Source organism: Ammospiza nelsoni, chromosome 9 (genome assembly GCF_027579445.1).
Source record: "Ammospiza nelsoni isolate bAmmNel1 chromosome 9, bAmmNel1.pri, whole genome shotgun sequence".
Taxonomy (NCBI): domain Eukaryota; kingdom Metazoa; phylum Chordata; class Aves; order Passeriformes; family Passerellidae; genus Ammospiza; species Ammospiza nelsoni.
In genome coordinates this window covers 10300140-10326124 of record NC_080641.1, presented here as the reverse complement: position 1 = coordinate 10326124, position 25985 = coordinate 10300140, and the positions used below count along the sequence as shown (strand labels likewise).

Sequence of the window (25985 nt, the reverse complement as noted above, 5' to 3'; positions counted from 1 at the left end):
GTTTTCCAAAATTTGTTTTTCTGTACAGCTTAAGTTATTTTTAATTTATTTTTCTGAACCTGAGCTAAATGCATATGTTGAACAAATATTTAAATTGGATTGTCTGCACAGATGGCATATTTTTCTCTTTCAATTCAAGTTGTTCTTTATTAGCCAGCTTATTTCAATTTCTGCACCTGCTTATTCCTAATTTTCCCTGATGTCTCCACACCTAGAGAATTTAGATATCACTACATTTTGCCACTGGTTCTTACTGTAAATCCTTGCAGAGTTTTTGCTTTCCATCTGACAAACACTAACTGCTGTAACCAGTGGAAGAAAATTTTGTGTTGCCAATTGCTGACTCTGCTTTAGTGAATAAAGATTTTTAATGTTTTTAACCTTTATTTTGACTCCTGTAGTTGAAGTATAACAGGTAAATGATTATCTTTGTTTCAGGCACAATAACCTTGTTGTGAGACCAAATGGGCTGTCCACTCTGGTGAAGAGTGGTGTTCCAGAAGCACTGAGGGCAGAGATCTGGCAGCTGCTGGCAGGATGCCATGACAACCAGGCAATGCTGGACAAATACAGGTTGCTCATCACCATGGTATGGGACTTATTATTTGTTCTTTCCTTCTTTTATTCACTCTCCTTTGGTGGAGATGAGTTCTGCTGGGCAGCAATCTTAGTCAGTGGCAGGGCGGCAGAAGAATGAAACAGTTTGACTTGTTTTAAGCAACTGAAATTATGATTATGTGACTTTACCTCCTGCCGTGGGTACCTGCTGCATGTTATTAGCAATAGAAATTGCTGACCTATATCTGTAGTAATGCTTGACATTTAGCTTTCTGTTCTCTTCCTGTGTTGGTGACAAGAACATCACCTTGTTCAGGTGTTTCCTTGTGGGTTTTTTAATAAACTGACATCCATCACTTTGTTTTTTCAAAAGTTTGTTTTATGTTTGTCTTCGTTTTAGGGGTTTCAATTCTTAAACTCAAACAAAATGGCACAAAATTGAGTATTTCTTTTTTCTGTTGTTTATTTTAAAAAAGAATGTTAAAAGAATTTGGACCTAGAAGAAAACCAGTCTCCTTGCTGTATGGGTGAGCAGAGAGGATAATGCTTTTGGGAATCAGTTCCATCAGTGCAGTCAGTGTGCATTCTGAGGAGTCTGTGGAGCTGTTAGCTCTGGCACAAGGGAGGAGCTCTGTGCAGTGTCAGAGATAATCTCAGTGTTGGGGTTCTGAGGCTCTGCCCCTGCAGGGCTGTTCCAGCTCTGGGAAGTGCAGCAGTCTCCAATACACTTTTAATGACAGAAGTGGATGGGGATCATTTCGTGTGCTGCTCACAGCAAGTGCTGGGTTTGGTACCTGGCTTATGAATTATCTGTCCACACAGAAATTCTGGGGTAGATGTTGTTACTCAAACTTTCCTTTCCTAATGTTTTCATATTGTTTTGCTACTTATCCTCTTAATTTGACATAATTAATTATGCTTGTGAAGTTTAGAAGCATCCCCAGTGTGAGAGCTGTCCTGGTGGCTACTTTTTTCTTTACCAAGAAGGAAGAATGTTTTGCTAGTGTAAATTTTTCATTTTGAGGTTGTAGCTGTGTTATATTTTCCTTAGAAACCATTCACAGGACATCTGTCAGCTGTATGGTGCATCAAAGCCACCTCCATTATTTGTTCCTGCTTTCCAAAAGTGGGAGAGGCGTTTGTTTCAGGGTGGAGGAGGGAATGGAAAACTTCTAAAATGCAAGGTTTATCTTGATGTTGGGGCCTTGTGCCTTAAAAATACCTTGTAACACTTGGCCTTTTCACTACTGAGATATTGCAGTGATGAGTATTTTGGAAGATGATATTTCATACAGTATTTAATACAAAATATTGCAGTGTTACTGATGAAAAATTTAAATCCTCTGCTGAACGGAAGCATTTATGCAAACAGAATTTTTTTTCTAAAGTGAATAATTTTCCTTCTGAAGTGACAAAACTTCTTCTGTAGTCTATATGTCTAAACTGCTGGCAATCACATCATTTGGCAGTAAAAGACTCATGAAAGAAATGAACAGGAGAGAGTCTGTGTCATACCAAAGCTAGGGCCCATCTTTGGAATGAGTTAACATGGGATGCTCCAGAAAAAAATGTCAGCTGATTTTATTTTTTTTTTAATGAACTATTATCTGATATTTATGTCTGTGAACAGAACTTTTCAGTTTCATTTTGGTGTGTCAGTAATGTGAATTAAGGAGAGAGAGGAGTAGTATATATCTTTTAGTAGTAGATGCTACTAAAATCTTGGTTGTATGTCTGTCAATAATAACCTAATAATAATTTAATAATGTTAAACTTCAGAATTATTTGGATATTAATGACTGTTCACTTGCTTCTCCTCTATGAAAAAGCAGAACTGATTTCTTTTATCTGCATTTTTGTTATGCAAATGTACCAACAACACAAACTTTATTTTTTCCACAATTATTTAATCTTCCTATCAAATCCATCGTTTTCATCTTGATTCTTTCAGTTTATGTATATGTTTGTACAAATTCCTTGTCTGCTTGTATTTTGGTCATTCTGCTTGATGTTTCTCTTCTGGAAGCTGGATGTGTTTGTGGGTGCCTTGATTATTTCAGCAGTGTATTCCTTGAACATATCTGTTCCTGAGCCACTCCTAGGGGAGTGGGGAGAGCTGGTGATTCTCTGCACTTGCAGTCCTGGGAGTGAAGTGGGCTCAATACCAGAAGAAGGAGGTGCTGCAAACATCTGTGAACTTGCACCATTGCCTACTGACACCTCACAATCCCCAGAACCTCTCTCTCCTCAAACAGCTCCCCATTGCTGCCCAGTCCCTGAGTGAGGTTCTGTCCCATGGTATCAGATCCTTCCTCTGAGCCTGCTCTCCGAGCACTCCAGTCCTTCCCTGCTATTCCAGCCTGACCTGCACCCCTGTGTTAAATTGATAATTATGAGGAACAGGGCACTAGAGACCAGTAGAAAAATCTCTGCCATGAATCGGTCACAGCTTGAAAGATGAACTCAATACATAGAATTATTAGTACTGAAAATGTGATGTATGGTTGCCTCTTCTGGGGACAGAGCGAAATCTGGTAAAACCTCTGATTTTTGTGCATTGTTACTGATTAACTTCTGGTGAAACTGTGCTCACTAGTGGGAGTTGTGTTGTTGGCACGCCAAAATTTGTGCCTTGTGATACTCTCAGTGACAGCAGAGTCTCAGCATTTAAATTTAGTTTAGAGACCAGGGTGTAGACACATTAGGTGATCTGTTCCAGTCTTGTGCAACAGTGCTGTGTTAGATTGGCCAGCTATCAGTCCCATCACCTAAGAAATCTGGCTGTGCATTTATCCTGTGTTTATCCATCTGTATTCAAAGCTCTGGAACCTGCTGCAGAGTTTCTCAGCTACAGGAGTGCTTAGTGCAGTGTGTTCTGTGGGGGAGGGTAATTTGGGGCTTGTTTTAGAGTCTCAATTCAACACTGAAAGCAAAATAAAATGTCTCATTTAGAAAAGTCAATGCTGCACTTATTTTCTCCAAAAGGCCTCCATGTCTTCTAATCCAGGAGTCTGTCAGGAATGATCTGGTGAGCTGTGTTCCCTCTTCCCTAGATCAGAGCATTCATTTTCCATCTCTAGATGAGTTTGGAGTTCCAGGAGGGAAGGGAGAAAGAAATCCTTGTGCTCTCACAAGTACTGACAAGCACTCTCTTAGGTCTCCTGCTGAGTTCCAGCTTGATGATTACCATGAGCTGCTCAGGAATTTTGACTGGAGCACAATAATAGGCCTTGCATACAATTTTAGAGAGTGGGAGTTGTGATTTGGCAGCTGTTTCATTTCTGACATATATGTAAATGTGTTCTGTATGACAATCAAACTCTGCCTTACTTCCCTTGCCACGGGCTCTTCACAGTGCTGCACGTGGCACCTGACAGGAAGGGAGAAGTCACATACACATCAGTAGGGATAAATGTCTATTTTTATTTATGTAATTATTGCAAGGAAAATAAAATCAGAGTGAGAAAAATCTGCTTGTTATAATGAAGAGGTAATACTGTACTTAAAGAGCTTTTGTAAAATCATGTCTGATCTGTTTGTTAAAGCATATAGAAAAATGTGCACGAGCTGAGGTCAATTCATTGACAGAGTGTTTTCTCCTGCCTTCTTGGCATTATTTCATCTTCACTGGTTCCTCTCCAGAGACTGGAATGAATTTTTCCATGATGAGGTGTATTCAGAGCTCTGATAAACTGGTGACTGCCAAGCCCCAGTGTAGCCTGTTTAGGACTGGAGTGAGTGGTCATTGTCTGCTGCAGGAATCAAGGATGGTGCTCCCCTTGCCCCAGTGTGTTCTTGTCAGAGCAGGTGTCAGGCACTGTCACTGTGTGCCTGAGCAGAAATTTGCTGTCACATGATGGCAGTGATGCAGCAACGTAGCCTAAAATACTTGTTGCCTCTGTATGGGGACAGATGTTTTATTTATTGTCTCTTACTCTGCTTATTATCAGAGTTTTGCTTCTCTGTTTGAAGTGGTTTCATTCTTGTAAGAATTCTCAGTGCTGAATTTCTAGGGTGAGACTTATTTCCTGTCAGAGCTGAGTGTAGTAGTGTAAGTAAAATGAGAACAGGAACAGGAGGCTGTTCTGTAGTTTGAAAACTTTTGGGTGGACTGTTTTAAGGTAGCATTTCTGGTTCTAAACTTTATGATTTATTCATAAAAGACTTCCAGTTTGCAATAGAAATTCCCTTAAGAAATGAACTGTCCGTTCATCTAACAGCATATATAGATTTATTTTAAATGCAGCTACTGCTGTGGTTTAAGGAAGCAGAACTTGTTTTAAGTTTATTATTATTATTATTATTATTATTATTTTTAAGTAAGATCAGAAAAATGAGCTTCAGATACAGCAGAGGTTGGTAGTGTTGTATTACTCAACACAATGAAAGTTTGTGTAGGAATGAGAATGCCTTGTTTTGAACAGGGTGGTGACATTGAGTTGAAGTTCTTAAAGAAAGATTGAATGGTTGTCCTTCTAAATGACTTGTAAGAGAACCAAAAATAGGATTATTTGCTTATTGTCATAATTTCCTTTGGCAATATGAGCATGTGCCTGGGACAGTTAGAGATAATAACTAATTAAAGGGTCAGGCTTCAGAAGACTTGGCCAAAACCCAGCTTTTTCTGCTGACTGTATTTTTTGGTGGCTTGTCTCTGGAGCAATAACATTTCAAGGCACTCCACATATGAGTGAAAATCCTAAGAATTCTTCCAATCTCTGAGAGGCATGAAAATAACAAATCTCAGTAATTTATGGCACTAATCAGGGGGATCACTACTCCAGCAATTTAATTCTCATGCAATGGTGAGTAATTATAGGAAAGTATTTTCCATTGCTGCAGAAGGTGGAGCAAATGGATTGGATTTGGGGCTGGATGAAATGAATCAATTTAGAATGAATATATGTATATATATAGTTTATCTGTTCAGTTTGGACCAGCATTGTTATTGCTTATTCCTACAGGACAAATCCTCTTTTTTTAAAGCAAAAGAAAAGAACTCAGAAGTTAAGCTTGCAGGTTTCTGGAATTGTGTCTTGTCCTAAATTAAGAGTTAGAAATAGCATAGAAGAAAATAGCAAAACCTGTTGTTGAAGTTTAAACACAATCTTCCATGTATTGAATTGAATCTAATTATTTGTTTCTTGGAGCATCTCTCTTCAGACTGAGCTTCAAGCACTGAAGATCAACTTTCAAGTAAACCTAATGCAGAAGTATATTTATTTTTTAAATTTTGAATTTATCCAAACTGCTCAAACACTAAAAGGTATTCACTTCTTTGTTTCACACTCAGTATTTACTTAGCTTTTTAATTTTGATTGCTAGTTTGCCTGGTTAGGAAAAGGAAAATGAGGAGATCACAGGTGAGTCACTCTGTCTATCCAAAGAAGATTAAATGCAGTTGACTTTGAAACTGGTGCCTTGATGCCAGGTCTGTGTGGTTTTGTTCATTTCGTTTTTAAATTTATTTTATTTGTGTGAAGCAAATACAATTTGTGTGAAACAGTTTACCTGGGAATTGAGAGAATTCCTTACACAGGAAAGCTATTTTAGTGGGAGTAGAAAATGAATCCAGCTTGTTATTTGCAGCCATTCCAAAGGATGTGAAGTTAGCACTAAGGAGGGGAAGAGGAATATTTTTTTGTCCCAGTGGCATCGTGCAGGGTTGCACTGCTCAGTGTTCTGAGACTAATTAATCAGTAAGGGTGTCTAATTAAAAAGATGACTGTTCACCAGCTGCCACAGCAGGCTGGTTAATGGACTGAAACATTAGAGTATTTTTGTAGGAAATATTTGTGTTCAGAATGCTGCATCTGTTTGTCCTGATTGAAAATGGGGGAGTTTAGGCCTCCCTAGCAAGGAATAGATTTATTTTGGTTTCGTATATTTATTTTGTCTCCTTACCAATTAGGAGTTGTCTCCCTTGACTTTTAAAGGAAATAAATATCAAGGATGGCATAGCAGTATGCTAAACAGCTGTAAAAGATCCTATTACATAAGGATCAATGATCTTTGTAATAAAAATGTGAATTTTTTTCAGTTGATTGAAAAGAGAAAAAGCTAATACTTGTTACTTTGCCTTTTGAATGAGGCACTTGGGCATTGAGCAGAATAATTGTGGTGGAACTGATGACTTTTTCTGAGTTTCCTGTTTCTTTGAAATTCTGTATATATAGGCAGTTTCTGAGGTTTTACTTTTCCCACCTTTTCTCAAAAGATAAGGATAGGATGACTGTTACTCAACTCGTCTCTTAAATTGAGGTAATTCATTTCATGGCAAGTAGAGTCTTGATATTTTTGTAATGTAATGTGGTTTGTAGAGACAAATCAGCTCCTGCTGGTTGGAGTGATAGGAAGCTTCATTTTTGGTGTAAGCTGATCTGTTGGTGCTGACAGTTACAGTCACCTACTTTGAATTATTTTAGTGGTGCTGCAACACTGTGGGACAATAAAGTATATAGGAACTGAAAATACTTACTAGAAATCAGTGAAAAATTATTGTCTCTGAAGAGTAGAAGTTGATACAATTTTAATTCTTTAAATAGCTTCATTTAAATTCAGACTTCAGATAAAAGGTTTAGTTTATGATAAATGTACCAGGATACCTAGTTCCACAGCAAATGTTAATGTTTCTCTTACAAACTCAGGAATAAAATGTCCCTAAGGTGAATTTAATTTGCTAAGTTTTGATTCATTTAGCACTCATCTGGAAAAAGTCTTTCAATTTTGTGTGCACAAAAGGGAAAATCTTATGCTAAATCTTCATCTTCAAATGAATTAATCAGTTTAGTGACAAATCCCTTCAGGAAATAAAGGAGGAGCATCAATTAGTAATTTTTATTTTTATGTAATCTAAATTTTAATGTTTCTGTATGGTACTTGAGGTGGAAAATATCACAGTAGTATTTTATTTTCATGGCCTGCATAAAATGATAAAATATTCTGCTGCATTTTTTCTGCAGCTTGTTTTCCGTACATAACCACATATAAGAACATTAAAATAACAGAATACAATTCCTGGCTCTTGAGGTGATGTATGACCTCTCTGCCCTTAAAGTATCTTCAATTGACACATTTGTTCTGAAGGGTGGAGTAGAAATGAGATTTGCATGTGCCCTGTTGGAGCCTGTTCTCTTTTGTCTGTGTGAATTTGTGATCCATTATCTGCAAACCAAGGGAGCTGAGTTGCCCATCATTTCAAACAGGGATAAAACCAAAGGAGTATCAGTATTATGGCCTGAATAAGTTCAAATGATTGTTACTGGAAGAATTGATATTGCACCAGCTAGTGTCATAAGCTCAGGATATGAATATTGATGCAGATAACAAGTGGTTTTTAAGTAGGATGGAATTGGGATGTGTCAGTGCCTTGCTGTTCGCTCACAGTGTGGTAAGAGCTGCTAGGACTTGGCACCTCCGTGCTGGTTTGAAAATCCGTGCTATTCCTTCCTGGATAAAACATAAATAGATATCCCAGTTGAGTTTGAACGTTGGTTTGTTAGTCAGTGTTGTTTCCCTCTAGCAGTAATGATGCTAATGCTGAAAGAGCAGCTGTAGTAGAGACATTTTAAACCATGGTTTTCAATATTTGAGTAAAACTGGATTGTTTTAGAAGTCCCCTGCAGGGTGTGTTGCTTTATGAAATTCTGTGGGTATGATCTTCCATGTTGGCACAGGGCACTGCTTACCTGGAGGAAAAGTTAATGTCTGTGTCCACTGCCAGAGCTGGGATTGCTGAGGGATAATTGTGTTTGAGGCAATCGACTTGCTCTTGGTATTCCTCTTTCCAATCCACTTCTTCCTAACAAGTCTCTGTTTTCAAATAAAGATTGCATAACTGGCATTCAGGAGGCTGCAGCACTCCAGAGCTGGAGCTTTAGAAATCTTAAATACCTTTATTGGAGAGAGCAAACCACCTTTTCCTGACTATTAGTTGCTGATTTCAGTATGTTAATATTTGATGCTATAAAAATTAAAGAATTTTTGCACTAAGAATCCAAACATTTGGTGTTTAAAGTATCTTAAAATGCCTTTAACACCAATACTGGTGGTCGAGACTTTAATAAAGCTTGTTTTACCATAGCTGTGGACAACAGTTCAGAACAACTAGAACAGTAACAAACCCAGCAAGGTTTGAGCTGCATGTGTAGAATATTGAAGTGTACAGAAGTGATGAACACATCTCCTAAATCCAAACTGGAATTTGATATAGGAGTGAATTCTGAACTTTGATGTATGACTTCTTCATGATAAAACCCCAAATGACAGGGTTACTTATGTGTTCTGTAGGATATTCTTCTAAGAGCCTGATCTAGTATTAAGGTAGATTTTACAGTAATCACTTCAAAAGAGATTAGAAACCTGTAGATCTTCTTTACAGTCTGTATCCATTAAGGAATTTTTTTCCCTTTGCAGTGATAAATGTGGTCATATAAATGAAGAGTCATATCCCCTGTCAGCAAGCAAATTTGCAGCTGCTGAGGTAAAGTAACCAGAAGGAGATTGTTTGCAGTCTGCTATTGCATATACTCTAACAATCTATTATGTAGGTTTTTGTGGACACAGACAAATATTTTGGCAGCTAGGATTTTTTTTTCTTGCTGAGGATTTTCATCAGTGGCTTTTTAAACTGACAACCAAATGCTGATGATATGGAGCGTCACATATTTTAATCATATCCTGCATATGACAAAGCTGTCTTCAGATGGGTGGTTTGTCTTCAAAGTAATCCAGTTTCAAAATACAACTTTTTTTCTGACTCTGTAGTACAAGATACAGCCTGCATTAAAAGTAAATAGTCATTAATGGGGATTGCAGTTTCAGACAGCGTGCTTGCCAAAAGAAGTTTCCTATACTGCATGTTCCGTCTCGTTTTTATACCCTTATCTAGCATTTGCAGGGCTAGTCACAGTAATTGTGGAGTTTTATTTAAACAATTTCTTTCTCCCCCCCATTGCTCTCAGAGCAGATCACTGTTCAGGTGTGGTGTCAGGGTGAAATGGGAGCAAGAACTGGGGCTGGGCAGGATGGATGGGTAAGGCAGCCTTAGGCAGGTTAATTACAGTAACATTGCAGTCTAATTACACTTTTTGGTGCCTGTATGGCAGAGGAATTTGAGCTGCCTTTTGGATCCATGCCCCCTTTCTTTCATGAGTTTGTAAACGTGATTCCAGAAAGTTCTTTTAGACTTTGTTGTCACTTGTCTAGATTTCCTTTTCCTTTCGGTAAAGACTCTCCAGTTCTTCTTTAATATACATTTGAAAATATATAAACACACATTAGGGATAAAATACACCCAAAAATGCTAGAATGAGTATTCTTTGGTGATGCTTTTGCACATGCATGTATATGTGTTCAGTGCAGAATGGCTGCCCCTGATACAAGAAGAATGCTGATGCTGAATGCCAGCAGTGGATTTACACAGCTGGCCATCAAGGAGTAATATTTGGATGTCTGCTCATTTATTTTGAACTCAAAACCATGAATTTCAGGCAGCCATGCACTTGATTAAGTTTAGGCCATTACACAATGAGGAAGTTAATTTCATAGAAAGCTCAGAGCAGCAGTAGCTGGTTGTCTTTTCAGGACTGTCTGCAGTGTCTGGTTGAGTCAGCAACAAGCCTTGGAAACAGGCAGCCAGGCTCCTTTAGCCCAGGCAGAGCCACATTTCTGTACCTTGGATTTAAAGTCTTTATATCCCCATGTCTAAGATTTATCCTGACTCCTTCAAATGTATGTAGAGTGAATATTGTACATGGAGTTTCCCGTGCAGAAGCTGTTGACTTGGTCACAGATTAGGTAAAATATTTACCTACATAATTTACATTTGTAGAAATGCTAGCTTCACATGATGCTTGAGAGGAGATGAGTTAACTGTGTGTCCAGCCTCAAGGATTAATACTGGGGCTGGGGAAGCAAAACTACAGAAATCCACTTGAATTTTCAGTGTTTACCTTGTTGCACAGCCCTGTGTATTATCTGAATTTCCAGTGTACATCTGATTTTTGCTGCAATAAGAAATTAATCTTATTATTCTCCATTTAGTGAAAGCCAAGAACCTGCCTTTGAGCTCTATTTTTTCCATGCTAGTTCTGCTCATTGGAAGCTCTTGTGGATTGTGGTGAGAGACTTTTCATCTGGGTCAAAAAAAGATATAAGTACTCCTAGAAGCAACCTTAATTTTCAGTGCAGTGAAGCCAAAATAAAAGACACATGCTGTGTTAAAATACCAGCTTACACTGGGATCCTAGCACATGCTATCTACATGGTTTAAGTGCAAATATTTCCAGTACAAGTTACTGTTTCTAGTCATGATTTCCTGAAGTATCTGTTAAATACTTTGCTTATTATTAATTAAGGCTTGTCTCAGTATGGCTTTTGAAATATTTCACGGAGCACACAGTACTTTTAATTTTAAATAGAAGTAGCAGTTTTGACAGTCTGAGGAATAATGGATAGGACAAGATTTCTCTGAGATTGAAAGTGCTTGTATAATTAGGAGCCCTGAAATGGCCATCAAGGATGTATCAGAAATTTAAAGATATGATCATCTTGTAGTCATAGGCACCTTTAGAATTCCGTACATACAGAGACAGAACGCTGCTGCGTCAGACAAATCAATTTTGGTACTTCCTAACTTCCAGTACTTAATTAAAAATCATTAAGTAACCTTTATCATGGAATCTTAGAATGGTTTGGGTTGAAAGGGACTTGATATCTCATTTTCAGTCCACTCTCTGCTGTGGTGTGCAGGGAGAGCTTCCACCAGCCCAGGATGCTCCAAGCCCTGTCTGGCCTGGCCTTGGACACTTCCAGGGATCCAGGGGCAGCCACAGCTTCTCTGGTACATTTTAGGGAGCTAGGTAAGGTCACTGCACATCAGAGAAGTGGTAAAATGTGTTTGTTTTTTCCTCCTGTGAGAACTTGCAATGTGCAATTTTCTACTCACCTTGAGATGCTCCCTTGCATTCCTTAGAGTTCTCTGGAATTGTACTAATTGGGATCTCTAAAGCAGAATCCCCCCAAAAAACCCAACTTCTGTTTGTCTTTGAAGCTCTTCCTGTAAATTGAGTCATAGATGATACATTTTAAGCCAGCAGAATGTTTGATTATTCTACTTTTGACTGCCTTTAAAATTCTAGTTGCCATAACAACTTTATTTCTTTATTTTTAGCACATCAGTTGCCATAACAATAAAATATAGCTTTTTGAATGTAATCATTTTCCCTTACTTTCTTTTTGCTTTGTTTTATAAAGAACCTTCTTGGGGGGAAAGGAAACGTGTTAAAGCTCATCCCCTGTGAGCACTTGGGTTAGAACATTAGCTGAAAAATAAGGCTTTTTTAAATCTAGCCTTATTCCATTTCTATGGCATTTTTTCTGACTACTGAGTATTTTCATAACTTAGGCAGAAAAATGAATGCAAATGATTTTTATCAAATAATTTCTACTTGTTTAAAACCTTTCTTTGTAAAAAAATTGCTTTTCCTCATTCTTCTTTCTTTTAGTTAGTGTTATTAGAAAACCTTAGCTGTTAAGAGGACAATTTCTAATATCTTTTTTCCAATATACAGAATGTCTGTAAAGTCACTGAGTAAGAGGCAGTGTTTTGTTCAGCATGTTTGTGGCAGTTTGATGCAATATATCTTTAAAATATGTGAACAAAGAGATTGATTTCCAGCTTCAAGCCATAATCGTGAGCAGAGGGGAGAGGTTCATGTGGGAATTTAATATTGGTGAAAGAAGTTGGCCTTGAATGTAATCTATAGGTTTGTCTTCTCCATTTCCTGATAGTGTCCTTTTCAAAAGGATTTGTAGATATCAATGTTGTATTTATATTTAACTTTTTCCTAGTTCTGATCAAGTATATATTTGATTTCAGTTTTTTTAAGATATGGCAGATAATAACAGGTTTGGTATTTTTTCTGGAATAAATGATTTCTTAGCTCACATAACATTTTACATGTGCCAATTTCTGGCTATAAATATAAATGTCCTCATTATCTAATAAGACAAAATTTGCTAGTTATTGGAAGTTGAATGTATTTAGATGTCATTAATCTTGAAAAATAGTTATCAGATGTATGATGACTTTATAAATTTTAATTAGCTAATTTTTAACTCAGGGCTGTAGGGGGGAAAGTCAGTAAGTCAGTAATTCTTGCTTTCATTGGCATTTTCCTAACATTTCTGGATTCCATGTCTGTGAGTTGCCCAGGAATGTTCTTCCACTGTTACTGGCAACATTTTCCCTGTAGATCATTCTCAGCAGGAAGCTATTCCTTGTCCTTTCTCATATATGGATATTGATGCAAGTGTGTTTAGATCCATGCTGGAGGAGAACAGAAGTGATACCTCTTCAGCACTTCCAGCTGGGAGGAAGATTTTGTCTAAATGAAGCTGAGCTTAAAATCCATAAAAAGAAATTGTGCCACCCTTCAGGTTATAAATAGTTATTGTGCCATATCCTTTTCATGTTCCTCTTTCCTATTTCTTCACAATGTGGTAGAATAGTAATCCTGAGTAACACTTAGTTTAAAATAGTCTTAAAAATCCACTATTTACTTTATTTTTAGCTTTTTTGTTCTCACGAAGTAGTGGAGTTGGATTTACTGGGATTTGAGGTTGGTACCACCTGCTCCCCAGTAGACCCTGCACTAAAACAAATAGCAGCTCTTTAGTTCTGAACTGATTCTGCCCCTACCAACAGCTGGAGCTGTGCCTTCATCCTCTAAATGATCCTGATTGTTCAGTGCTTTTCTGAGCCACCTCTTGTGTCCTTGAGGAAGAACTATTTTTAAAGAAATCTATTAAAGGAACAGTTTCGGGTGGAATGTGTCAATTCTGTAATCAAGTAAAGCATAAATTGTTGGTGTGAGCAGGCACGTGTTTCCAGCCAGCCTGTCTGGGTTACACTGGATGTTCTGGGAGGATGCTCTATGGTGGTTTAACCCCAGCCACATCCATGGAGAGAGGATTTTAATCTCTTCTTGCTGTCTGAGTGAGTTTGTCACCTAAGAGCTGGCAGTTCACTAAGAACTACTCGAAGAAAATACTTAGAGTAATAAGAAGAGAGAATTAGACTGAAGTGGAACATCCAGACTTTTGGTTTTGAAGGACAGGTGTACGTGGGTTCAATCCTCATGTTCTTTGTAGTTGCTTTTGCATGGGCCCTACAAGTTGGCTGCCTAATTAAGGCTGTGATAAATTATTCATCAGTTGAACTCATTAAATCAAAATCGCTTGCCTTTTAAAAGGTCATGGTGTAGTTTAAGAAAACTGTTTGGCTTGCAGTGTGTGAAAAATTGAAGGAGGCGATCACAATGTTTGGGATTTTTGTTTTAAATAGTTTTAAGGTTTCTTATTCTAGCTCTGCTGAAATGGAATTACTGCTAATACTGACTGAGCTTATGCTCCTGCCAGGCAAGCTGGAATCCTTTTCAACATATACTTTCTTGGTGCCCACTTGAAATATGCTTTTAGAATACCAATATCTATGGAATGTAATTTCTGGCTTCACACAGACAAAAGTATTAATAAAAGTACAGCTATGTCAAAATATCTCTCTAAAAGGTTTGAATGAATGCAGTACTAAAATCTCTTATGTATTATTTTGAAATATGAAAAATTACTCCTACAGGAAAGGGCAATGCTGCCTGCACTGTGCAGACTATTATCTACATTTCAGCATTTCTTAATTTACAGTTCTATTAATTGCTTTGTCCTGTGATTTAATATTTTAATTGTCCCTTGAAAGATGGGAGCATTGAAGGATATTAAGTTGGTATTGTTTTGCCAGTACACTTTTCTTTTTTAAGCTGCTGCTAGTGGAAGAGCAGGTGGTTTAATTCAAGTGGCACATGCATGAAACTCTCAGAGGACACGTTTAAAGTTTTGCTTTTTGTACCATCCTAAGTTTATCTGGTGCTTCTTATCGTATATGGTCAGTCAGTAAATAGCATCCTTATGTGTTGTTGAAAGCAAATGCTCTTTGGCTCCTGAAAACTGTTAATTATCACCATTCAGTGGGCTGCACAGCATTTCCCTGAAGTAAATTCCCTTCTTGATTGATAGTTTATTGCACAGAGTTCTATTTCCATCGATTCAGGGCACAGGAGTTTGGTGGTATTTGTTATCTGGATTGAGCTTGTAAAGTGGATTGAATTTGTTGTAGGACCATCAGTATCATCTTGAGGGAAGCTAGAATTCAGAAATTCAGAAAAATATTTGCTTTGTATGCATCTTTGAATGGCATCCCTGCCCATGGTGGAGAGGGTTGGAACAAAATTATCTTTAAAATTCTTTCCAACCCAAACCATTCTGTGATGCTATGAAATATAATCCATGAGATCACAGGCAGTAATGTTTAAAAGGAGATTGTAGCAATTTACTCCAAAAGCTTGCATAATATTTATTAAATGCATTAATAATATTAGGAAAAATTTGAAAGTTTCAAACTTTAGAAGCATTTGATGTAATTATTGCTTAACAGCATGAAAAGACTGCACAATAAACTTGCAAATGTGAATGCCCATCTCTCTCCACTGATCGACATAAAAATAATTATTTGCCCATTTCTTCTTGTTCTGCATCACAGCATCCTAATTACCTAACACTTGTTTGATGCTGGCTAATATTTGCATGATTAGAAACAGTGCTGGAAAAGGACTGGGCTATGAGTGCAGCAGAGGATCAGGCTGCATTCTCCTGAACTGCCCCCACCCTTGACTCCAGATTATACCAGCCTCTTCCTTCTGCCCCACCTTACAGAGCCTGCTCTGCTGCTGCCACCAAATCCAGTTTTGCAGAAAAGGCCTGTGCTGACTTTTTTCCTGTACCAGGAGGTGAGTGCTCCACACGAGCATCTGCATTTCAGAGCTGCAGCTGTACCTGATGTCTCTTGATCTTTCTTGCAGCACCAGCTACATGAGCCATAGCAGTGTAAAATGATTTATGGCATGCTTTAGGATCATAGGTTGGGAGGGAGAAGGAAAGGAACTTGTCTCTGATAGCAAAACTGAAAAATGGGACTAGCAGGTGGAGAAATGGTTTAAAAGTTTCTACAATATACTGTTTCCTTCAGTATATTCTGAAGGAATATCTATATTATATATAGATATTATATATATTAATATATTCATCTATATAATATATTCATCTATATATTCTCTATATATTAGATATAGATATAATATATAATCTATATATAGACTATATATAATATATATAGTCTATATATATGTAGAATATAATATATAGAATGTCTTATATTCTAAATATGGATATATATGAATATATTAATCTATTCTATAGATTAATATATGCCTTATATTCTATATATGAATATATATGTTCTACATATAGAATATATATATTCCTTCAGAATATATGTTCCATATGTAGAATATATATATTTATATATAGAATATAGATATTCATACATATTCTACAATATACTGTTTCCTTCACTGCTGACACTTGTGGGTTTTCCACTGGCCCAAGTGTGTTTAGTCTTGATAAGGATGAGTCAAACCACAGCAAGAAAAGTTCTGAGCTGATGGTGAGACTTACAGGGAGAGTGAGACATTGGAACAGGGACTCAGTGTGAAAACTCCATCCTTGGAGAGGTTCGTGGCTCAGCTGAATGTAGAGCCCAGCACAACTTGGCTTAAAGTTGGTGTTGGACCTGACTTAGAACTTTGTCCCCCCGCTTTGGAGCAAGACATCGGGTCAGATGGTATCTACAGGGTATGAGGGGTTTGAGAAGCCCAAGCTTGTTTTGAGAAAAAAGAATGGGTTTATTTATAAATATATAGACACTTGTTATGTCTCATCATATGCCTGCACTGAGGTCACAGTCCCCGTGTGTTCTGTGTGAGCGCGAGCTCTCCAGCAGGTTTTAAATAGACAGCTGGAGTGGGTGGATCTGGGGAAGAGGCTTTATATTCCAAATAACAAATAGAACACATTTCTGCCTTAAATACAGCACTAATGTGACTTCATAGAGCAACTTCAGACACCAGTATGATGTAGAAAACCCTATCTATGCACACATACACACACACAATTTTTAAGGCAACAAATTATTTTTCCTTTGTTCTCTGCTGCTTTTAAGCTGCACTACAAATGCAAGCTTTATAGAATAGAATTATTCTGGAGGCATTAAAAACAAAACCAGGGTGTCCATAAGATACATGTAAAAGTAAATAATGCCAGAGGTAGTTAAGATTTTTAAAAAAGCAACCTGAAGAAACACCTTTATACTTCAGGCTTAGGAGAAAGTATGTAAAAGAAAAAAATACTGTAAAATAACAAAAAAAAAAGGAGTTGGGCAGAAAAAATTGAAGTTGATGAGCTGGTATGTATATCAACACCGTCATTCAGGTCTGCATCTAAATAAATAACTACTGTGTTCCTTATCCCTCACTCAGCTCGGCCTCCTTGCTCTAATCAATGCCTTTCAGAGAGATTTTACAGAAATTATTTTTGTCCATTTAATCCAGCTGACCATCCAATAATTTAAAAAGGGAAGACTTCAAACTAGAAATGAGTGGTGTGACTGAGATGGTGCTTTGTGCACTGCAGGGATTGCTTCTGTCAGTCTTATTTCCTTACAACAAAGGATTTAGCAAACAAATATTGCTATTCCTTTTCAAACAGAATGACTAATAGATTGTTTTCTTGCTTGAAACTTCTAAATCTCATTCCATATGGACTTTTTCTGTGTGAGAAGCTTTATCTGGTTTCCTTTCAGGGTCACATATCACCCCTGCTTTCATTACCTTGCTTTGCATATACAAAGCTCGTGCTCCTGCCACATCCCCTCTGTTTTCAGCAGGATCAGATGGTGTGAGCCTTCTGGTTTGTGTGGTGATTTGTATTGTTTGTAGCTGATGTAATTTATTAAGAAGGTGAGGAATTGCTCCTTCTGTTGGGTCTAAAGAGTGCTCGGGTCCACCGGCTGGATGTAACCAGCTGTGGAAACGTGCACCATGTGGGATGCTGCCTTGATGACAGTAAGCCAATTCTTCCAATAGAACTTTTCCTCACTTCCTTTTCTTAAAACACAAATTAGAAAAAATCCTGAAGCAGGTTTTATTTAAAACCCTGCCAGAGGCCCAAATGTGCCCCTAATCTCCAAATTAAAAAACTTGCCGTAGAGCTTTTAACGTGCTGTCTCTGATACAACAGTCTGGTATTGCTATATTTTGTAAAATTCCCTCTGTAACTGCATAGTTTCATCAGGACTAGCTGATTTCTGATTAATTTTCACTTAAATATATTTCACTTAGATATATTCCTCTAAACATACATAAAACAGTACAACTTACTGCTGTGAGCATGGTGCAGTTTACAGCAAGTGGCTGAGGTGATAAAGCCACTGGCAGCTGGCAGCATGACTGGTTTTTTTTGAAAAAGTGAAGTGAAGGAGATGAAGGAAGACTGCTTATATTCCCAAAGACGTCAAACTTCCCTGCTTTTGAACCCCTTAGTCCCTTCAGTTAAAATTTCTTTAGAGCACACATTTTACCTGTGTCTAGAACCAGCCAGCAGAGGCTGCCATTGATTTTACTGTTATTAGCTCAGCAGAGCCTGGACTTCTCCTAGCAGACCTGAAACATATGGCTGCCAGGAGTGCTTGTTCTCAGAGCTGAGCACTCTGGGCACACACAGACCTGACACCAAGGTGACTCGATGGTCACTGTGACATCTGGAAGCTTAAATAGTTACCAGTCCTTAAATCTGTGTGGAGCAGGATGTACTGAGCACAGAGTTCCTGTGATCTGCTTTGTCAGGCTGTACCTTTGCTTATCTCATGCCCCTGTGTACCTTTGGGGCTCCCTAATGTCCATTTTAAGGTGTTTTGGCTGTTCACATCCCTGGTGCTAAGCACGATCTGCCCTAAGGAGAAGTGCTGGTCACTGCCATGCCTGTGCACGCTGTCTGTTCTCGTCCTCCTCCCCTACAGGAGGAGTGGGAAGAGGAGGAATAAAAATTGCTCCCTATTGTTCTACTCTGGTATGGATAACCGGGGCTTAAAGCTGTGCTCAGGGTCTAAATTTAGTCATTAAGTCTGTTGTTACAGCCATTTACCATTCTGAAATATTGGAGATAGTTTAATTTTTTCTTAAATCCTCTGCTAGAAGGCTTTGGAAGGATCACATGCCCTTGCTGCAAACTACACTGCTGCAGTTTGTGCTGCCTCACATTGCTACAGACTTGTAATTCAGACTTGGACTCTGGCTCCAGGCAATACTCTAAATACAAGATGTTAACTCAGGAGCAGCTTATTAAAATTTTGCCTTTGGTTTGCCGTGGAGCTAGAAGAACTTAAATCACTAGTTTCCAATTACTTGGTTGGTTCAAGCATCCAAGACACATCTTCTGCTGGTCAATAGCCCAAAATGCTGTTCTGTGGTTGGTCTTTTGGTATTTAAATTTGCTATTTCAGTGTCTGAGGATGCATGGAGTGTCTGTAAGAGAACTTTGATGCTTGTACTTCTGTGACTGGATTTATTTTTAGGAAGCACAAAGTAACCAAAAGTTCTGAGTACTTAATCAGGGAATAGCTGCATCTGTTTGCAGGAATAGAGAGCTTAGTTAATTGGAAAATGATGTGTTACAAGTATTTGTATTTAAACTGATGTTGAAGCTATTAGGGTAGTGATAATACTGGTACAGTATGAAAAATTCGTAGAGGTGAGTAACATGTATGTGTTAAGTTTGGAAGTAATTAATTTGGGGATATAGTTACAAAGGGGGCTTACAAGGGAGAGTAGAAAATTTGTGTGGCGCTGTAGCAGATACTTTACCAAGCTAAACCTCAGCAGGTGGTCCTTGAAAGGTGAGTGCCCAATGAATAACATGGTATTATTTTAGCAAACAATTTCAGTGGGGCGATGACGGTAGTTTATGAGGTTATGTCCGGATTATGTATGCACATCTCTCTAGGAGGGACGTGTTGGGTTTCTCCTGAAGCACCCGGAGCGGTTCGGGAGCTGCGGGTACCGGGCTCGGTGGGTCCTGTGCCGTTCCCGGTGCCGTTCCCGTTTCCATTGCCGCTGCCGGTGCCCGCTGCCGGTGCTGTTCCTGTTCCCGGTGCCCGTTCCCGGTGGCGCTCCCGGTGCCAGCGGCGGCGCCATTGGATGTGCCGGGAGCAGGGAGGGGAGCGGCCGGCACCGCTCCAGCGCCCGGCGGGCTGCGGCGGGGAGGAGGAGGAGGAGGAGGAGCGGGCTCAGGTGCAGGCAGTGATCGCACGGGGGGAGCAGGGAGGCAGCGGCAGCCGCTCCAGCCGCACCGCGGTACCAGCGCTGACTCTCTGACAAGTATTGGACATAGCGGATGCCTGTAGGTGAGAAAGCTTCTCTATTGCTTTAGCAGGGAATTGGAGAAACGAGTGGTTTTTGTACGTGCTCTGTTGCTTATAGACAAAGGGAGCGAATAGGCGGAAATATTCGGGGATGTTATAAAATCTGAAAGGACTTTCTGTACAGCGTGGCAGTACACGACAGGAAATTAACTCCAAAAAGAATGCTTGCTCTCAAAGTGCTGCGACAGAATTGAACATTTGGCTTTTCTAGTGTCTGAAATTCGTCCTGAAGACACGACAAGGACTATCAGAAACATCAGAGAGATCCTGGTACTTTTAAAGAGACTTAAAGCAAATGCCAGCTGAATGACCTTGGAGATGATTTTATGTGGATTCATTAATTTTCACTGCTGATCTTCTAGTCTCAGGAACTCTAGGATTAATGATGCTTTTAACGTTTTTGGGGCCTTTCAAAAAAGCAAGATTGTATACATTTAATTACCTGCCTAATGATTCCTGAACTAATCAAGCATTTACTTAAAACTGAACACAGAAGATGCTTTTAATGTTTTCTCTCTCCATAGCTGTGAATAAAATGAACAAGGTAATGTCCTGCAAATAGAAGAACAATTTTTTAAGCAACTATTTATTATGCAGATCATCTAATAAATATAGAAACCTTAAACCCCTGAGAAGATGAAGCTGAGCAACAGAATAATGGAGTAGTAAACAATGGCAGCTTTTCTAGTCAAATCAGCATTTCATTAGCTTCCCAGCAGAATGCAGATGGAAGTTTCTGAGCTCGTTGTGTGGGGTTTTGTGAAATGATTCAGTTGTTGCTACAGAGGTGAGCAATATCATGGATATACCTATGAACTCCTGGGTGCTGATCCACTGTAGTAGATATGGCAGAGTTTCTAAAGATGATTCTTTTAAATTACCATTGCTGAAATTAAATTCAAGTGTTTTTATTTTGTCTGTGGCGACACTGAATTATGATTCTGGCATTTGTAATTGTAATGGACTATAACTGTTTAAAGGAACTGTAAATATTGACATGAGCCTCCAAAATCTATTTTTAAATTATTTTCATTTTTAAATGAATAGACATGATCTTCCTCATTGTATGTGAGATGTATGTTTTCTTTCTTGGGAGCCAGAGGACAAATCTCATTCATCCCCCCCACCTGTCTCCCCCTAAATAAAATTCATTATTCATACCCAAATAGTGGTGAGTCTATTGGAATTAACCTTGACAAAGATGTTTTCCTTACCTTTCCAATGAATAGCATGGATAAGATGTAGTACCATCTTCTGAATTGAACAAGAAAAGACAGCATTATAGAGGATGAACTTTTTCCTTTAATCTCCAGTCAGTCTGTGATTTAAACTAAGACATAAAGATTATTTCCAGTAACTGCTGGTCCAGGAAACCTGAGCTGTACTGAGGTTCCTCCTTCCCTTCCTTTCCCTCTCCCCAGTATATTCCAAAGTAAACGACTTTCTCAGGAAAATAAGTCAGAGATTTCCCTCCCCTCCTTCCCTGGGAAATGAATGTGTCTCTTTTGTCAGTTTTTATTTCTGTTTGTTTTAGAAGTGCCTTGTGTTTACTAAAGATGGGTCAAGAGCACTAGAGGAGCTGATCAGTGGCCTTTCTCTTTCTGGCTTTTGTTTTTCTTTTCTTTCTTTCTCTCTTTCTTTCTTTCGTTCTTTCCTTCAAGCCAGGGTGTGCCAGAGGTGATGCACTGATGCTGAGGAGGCATCAACAGCCATGGGACTCTAATCCTCTCCCATGTAAGCACTGGCAGTGTCTGCAAGGAGAGACCGTGAGGCGCTGAAGCAGAGTTTAGCTGCTGTTCAGCAGGTCACCTGCTCACTAAGGCTCAGATTGCACTGTTCCCTAAGCACAAAACATGAACCAGTCCCGATGGATTGAATGGAGGACTCTGAATATGAGCAGTAGTGTTATGAACATATCTGAGCACCTCTCCTGCCCTCTTGGATTTGGTCACTACAATGCAGTTGACATCTGTATCCTTGAGACAGTCGTTATTGTCTTGCTAACATTTTTAATTATTGTGGGTAACTTAACTGTTATATTTGTTTTCCACTGTGCTCCACTCCTGCATCATTACACCACCAGCTACTTTATTCAGACCATGGCCTATGCTGATCTTTTTGTTGGAGTCAGCTGCTTGGTTCCTACTTTGTCACTGCTCCACTACTCAACAGGTGTCCACGAGTCCTTGACTTGTCAAGTTTTTGGATACATCATCTCTGTGCTCAAAAGCGTCTCTATGGCATGTCTTGCTTGCATCAGTGTGGATCGCTATCTCGCTATAACAAAGCCTCTCTCCTATAACCAACTGGTCACACCTTGTCGCTTGAGAATCTGCATCAGTCTCATCTGGATATACTCTTGCCTGATCTTCTTGCCTTCTTTTTTTGGTTGGGGAAAACCTGGTTACCACGGAGATATTTTTGAATGGTGTGCTACCTCCTGGCTAACTAATGCCTACTTTACTGGCTTTATCGTGTGCTTACTCTACGCTCCTGCTGCCTTTGTCATATGTTTCACCTATTTCCACATCTTTAAAATCTGCCGGCAGCACACCAAAGAGATCAGTGACCGCAGAGCTCGGTTCCCTAACCACGAGGGGGATGCTGCTGGGGAGGCTGGGCACAGCCCCGACCGCCGCTATGCCATGGTTCTGTTCCGGATAACCAGCGTCTTCTACGTGCTTTGGCTCCCTTATATCATATACTTTCTGCTGGAGAGCTCCAGGGTGTTGGAGAACCCAGCACTCTCCTTCCTAACTACGTGGCTTGCTATAAGCAATAGTTTCTGCAACTGTGTGATCTATAGCCTCTCCAACAGCGTTTTCAGGCTGGGACTGCGGAGACTGTCAGAGACAATATGTTCATCTTGTGTGTGTTTAAAAGACAGGGATGTACGGGACCCTAAGCCAAGGAAACGGGCTAATTCCTGCTCCATTTAAAGAAAACTGGTGCATGTAATCAGATGCTGAGTTTTGATAGTATTTGTGGTGTCTGGAAACTTGCCAGAGAGAAATGTTTATTTGAACAGCTTGCCGTGGTGTTAAGAGTGAATTTAAAAGGGATCCTGGTGGAAAAGGCAAAGGTAGCTGTAAGAAGGGTCACTGAACTCCTGTGAAATTGTCAGGAGAACAAGTCAAGAGAGATGATGAAGAAAGTCAGAAATAAAAATCTTCTAAAGGGCATGAAGTAACTAGCACATCAGAGGAGGTTCCTCATAAAACAAATTAGTTAGTTACTATCTTACATTTTCCCCGTGGTAGACAAGTTGTCTTTGTGTCAGAGTATACTGTAGCCTTCAGATTTTAATGTATTTAAGAGGAAGCAATCAACACCACAGTATGCAGCTATCAGTAAATTATATACTTGAGGACTGTAGTAGATACTGCAGGTAATAATCAGCTCTACCTTTGCTCACATATAGTACAATTTCAGTTGTACAAAAAATCTGCAGTGCATAAACCCTGCCCTGGGCATGATGACACTTTGGGATAAACTGGCACCTTGTGGTACAACTTGCTCAGAAGCTCTCCCTCTCATTTCCCCTTTCTTCCCATGCTGTGCATCCCTCTATTCCATTGTGTGCAGGTGAGTGAGTTTGAGAGCACCTGTGAGGTTACCTGAGTTCCAAACCATTCTTTCTGCAGGAGGCAATGGCCCTCCCTGGCTGGCTGCAGCTGCCCATGTCCAATGATTTCCCAGTTGTTCACTCTCTTGACCCATTTCAATCAGCACACAGAGTCTGTGTAGTGTCCTTTAGGGTGTAGTGAAGTTTTTCCTCACTGGTTCCACAGGTGCTCCTAATGCAGATATGATAATGGCACACAGCAGTGTGCAGCACTGCTTAGAAAATTAAACATAACTGACTCTTTTCTTTGGGAAATCTAAAGAGCTTACTGTTGTAGCTGTCAGTCTGTTGTGTGAACCTCCACTTGCACATACTGTATTTTTTTAAGAGAAAACATAAATTGTGGTCTGTGCCTAATGTTTTCATAGCACATGGCGTAGGTCAATGCTACAGGATCAAAAAATTTACACCTGCTTTAAGATAAATACTTCTGTGCAGCTCTTTGTTAGACAAGTGTTCTCAGAGGAGGTAAACAAAACAGTTTGGTGTTAAATACAGGCTGAGAGCTTTGGTATGTCCTTTTGTACTGATCTGACTTTCAGGTCCACTGATGAAATCTTTTTGATTTTGCAAGGGCACACATAAGGTTTGTGTAATAAATTGCCAGGGGTTCAGATGCATGCCAATCCATACAATATTTAAATTACAACTTTGAACCAAATGTAATTTTCTTAGATGGTTATTGGCTTTTAAAAAAGGCCCAATTATTGATTATTGGTGCCTTTTAACACTGCACTATTATTCCTTCTTTCACCAAAATGCGTATGTAAAGATTGTGCCTATTACTTTTTGTAATGAAAGCTGACCACGTGTGCACACTTGTGGTTTCACTCTAGAGCTCCCTTAATACTGTATTCTTTGTTCTGTTGAGGTGGTTCTGAACCCCTATACATATTTTTTTTAACCTGTAAGAAAGCTGAATCAATGGAATAAAGTAGTATTATGTAATCAAACTGAGCCTTGGCGTTAGTTCCCTGATGTTACATGCTGTTCTCTGGGAAAGTCCTTTTGGGTTAGGACTTGAGTGAACTATTTCAAATCCAAATTTCAAAGCTGCTTACTTGATGTCTAAAATGTTCATATTCTGGTTTCTGGCATTCTACATTTTCAAACGAGATTTATCGAAACGTTCCTTGAGCTGAGCTGTTGCTGACACCCAGCTCTCACAAGTATTAGGGAAAAATGAGTAGTGTCCTTTGCATGGATCTCATAATGCTCCATGTCTACAGGAATGTAATTGCTGCCTTCTTTTGCCAAGTTCATGTTTATTTCAGGAGGCTCTTTTGGCTCACTGCTGCTCTGTATGGTTGTGTAACCCCAACTCTTCCTATAAACATGACTTGGATTCGTTTAGTTTTGTCTTTTTTTTTGTCGTTTTTTCCAAGCAAGGCTTAGACAAGGAGCAACGAAATATCTTATTTCTCACACTTCCCAGGGCTGGTTTCTTACCAGTAAAGTGGTTTTATACCTGTGCTCCAGAGCTGGCCACTCAGAGCTTCTGATTTTCATTGGTGTTTCAGGTGACAAGTTTCTGTGGGACCTCCTGGAATCCAAGGAAAGTTTGAGCAGGTGCTTTAAGTCAAACTGACATTTAGTGAGGCCAGGCTGTGGGCAGCAGATGTGTTGTGACTGTGATGCTGTAACTCCAGATGTGTCAAACACCTGAACAAACTCAGTTGTGCCTTTGTTGAACCCTGTTTGTGTGACCTCAGCAAGTGCATTTGATGTGCAGCTACTTCAAGGTTTATTGCCTGAAAATGGTGGGTCAGGGCTAGGGCTTGGCCTCAAGGGCTGCACCTCAAAGTTTCCTCACCCTGAGGGGCACAGTCAACAATCTGTTCCTCTTTGCCATCATGTTTAGTGTGTGGAATTGTCAGGTGGAACCAGAGATTGCCTTTTTCCTCAGGCTGTTCTTGGAGGGAGAGAATATGAGAGAAATCCAATACTCTGGAACCAGCTTGTAAGTTCCAAGGTTCTTCACCCCTTTTTAAGAGTTTTTTGGTTTGTTGAACACTGGCTTCATGTTGTTGGTGCTGGAACACTATTTTGCTTCCCTGGACTCTGAATTTCAGCTGCTGTAAAGTCATATTTCACCCTATTATTTATTAGTCTCCCGGAATCTGTCAAATGAAACATCCTTAGCAGATTTAAGTTGCTTTTCTTCTTTCTGTTTCCCAGGTGACAGGATTTGACCTGGTCAGTCACGAGAATCTTTCAATTTAGTATGTGTGTTTCATTTTATGGTAGTGTTTTCTAAACCCATGATTTAAAATTTTTATTTGAGGGACATTTTATTACTGTTTACTAATGCTGTCTGAGGATTCCAGCTGGTGCCAAATTCTCTTCCAGAATTAGAAGGCTGGGCATTTTAATGGATTAAAAAAGTCACAGAAATTCCAGTCACCCAATCTGTCACTTTTGATTTTTGTTCTG

General features: G+C 39.2%; 2 protein-coding genes across 5 annotated transcripts in view; both read left to right on the top strand.

Moving 5' to 3' along the window:
* RABGAP1L (RAB GTPase activating protein 1 like) overlaps nt 1-25985 on the top strand; it is a 229924-nt gene that overhangs the window by 52157 nt on the left and 151782 nt on the right. For all 4 annotated transcript variants that reach the window (XR_009418983.1, XM_059478392.1, XM_059478391.1 and 1 more), the window contains exon 13: nt 439-589. Coding sequence is in view for 3 of the 4 variants with exons in the window: in XM_059478392.1 (XP_059334375.1) it covers nt 439-589 (151 nt within the window). In the remaining variant the exon portion in view is untranslated. The remainder of the gene's footprint in view (nt 1-438; nt 590-25985) is intronic.
* On the top strand, nt 494-24475 carry GPR52 (G protein-coupled receptor 52). The gene is made up of 2 exons (XM_059478400.1): nt 494-589; nt 21593-24475. Exon 2 carries the CDS (start codon nt 21781-21783, stop codon nt 22864-22866), a length of 1086 nt encoding a protein of 361 aa, XP_059334383.1. The 5' UTR covers nt 494-589; nt 21593-21780; the 3' UTR covers nt 22867-24475.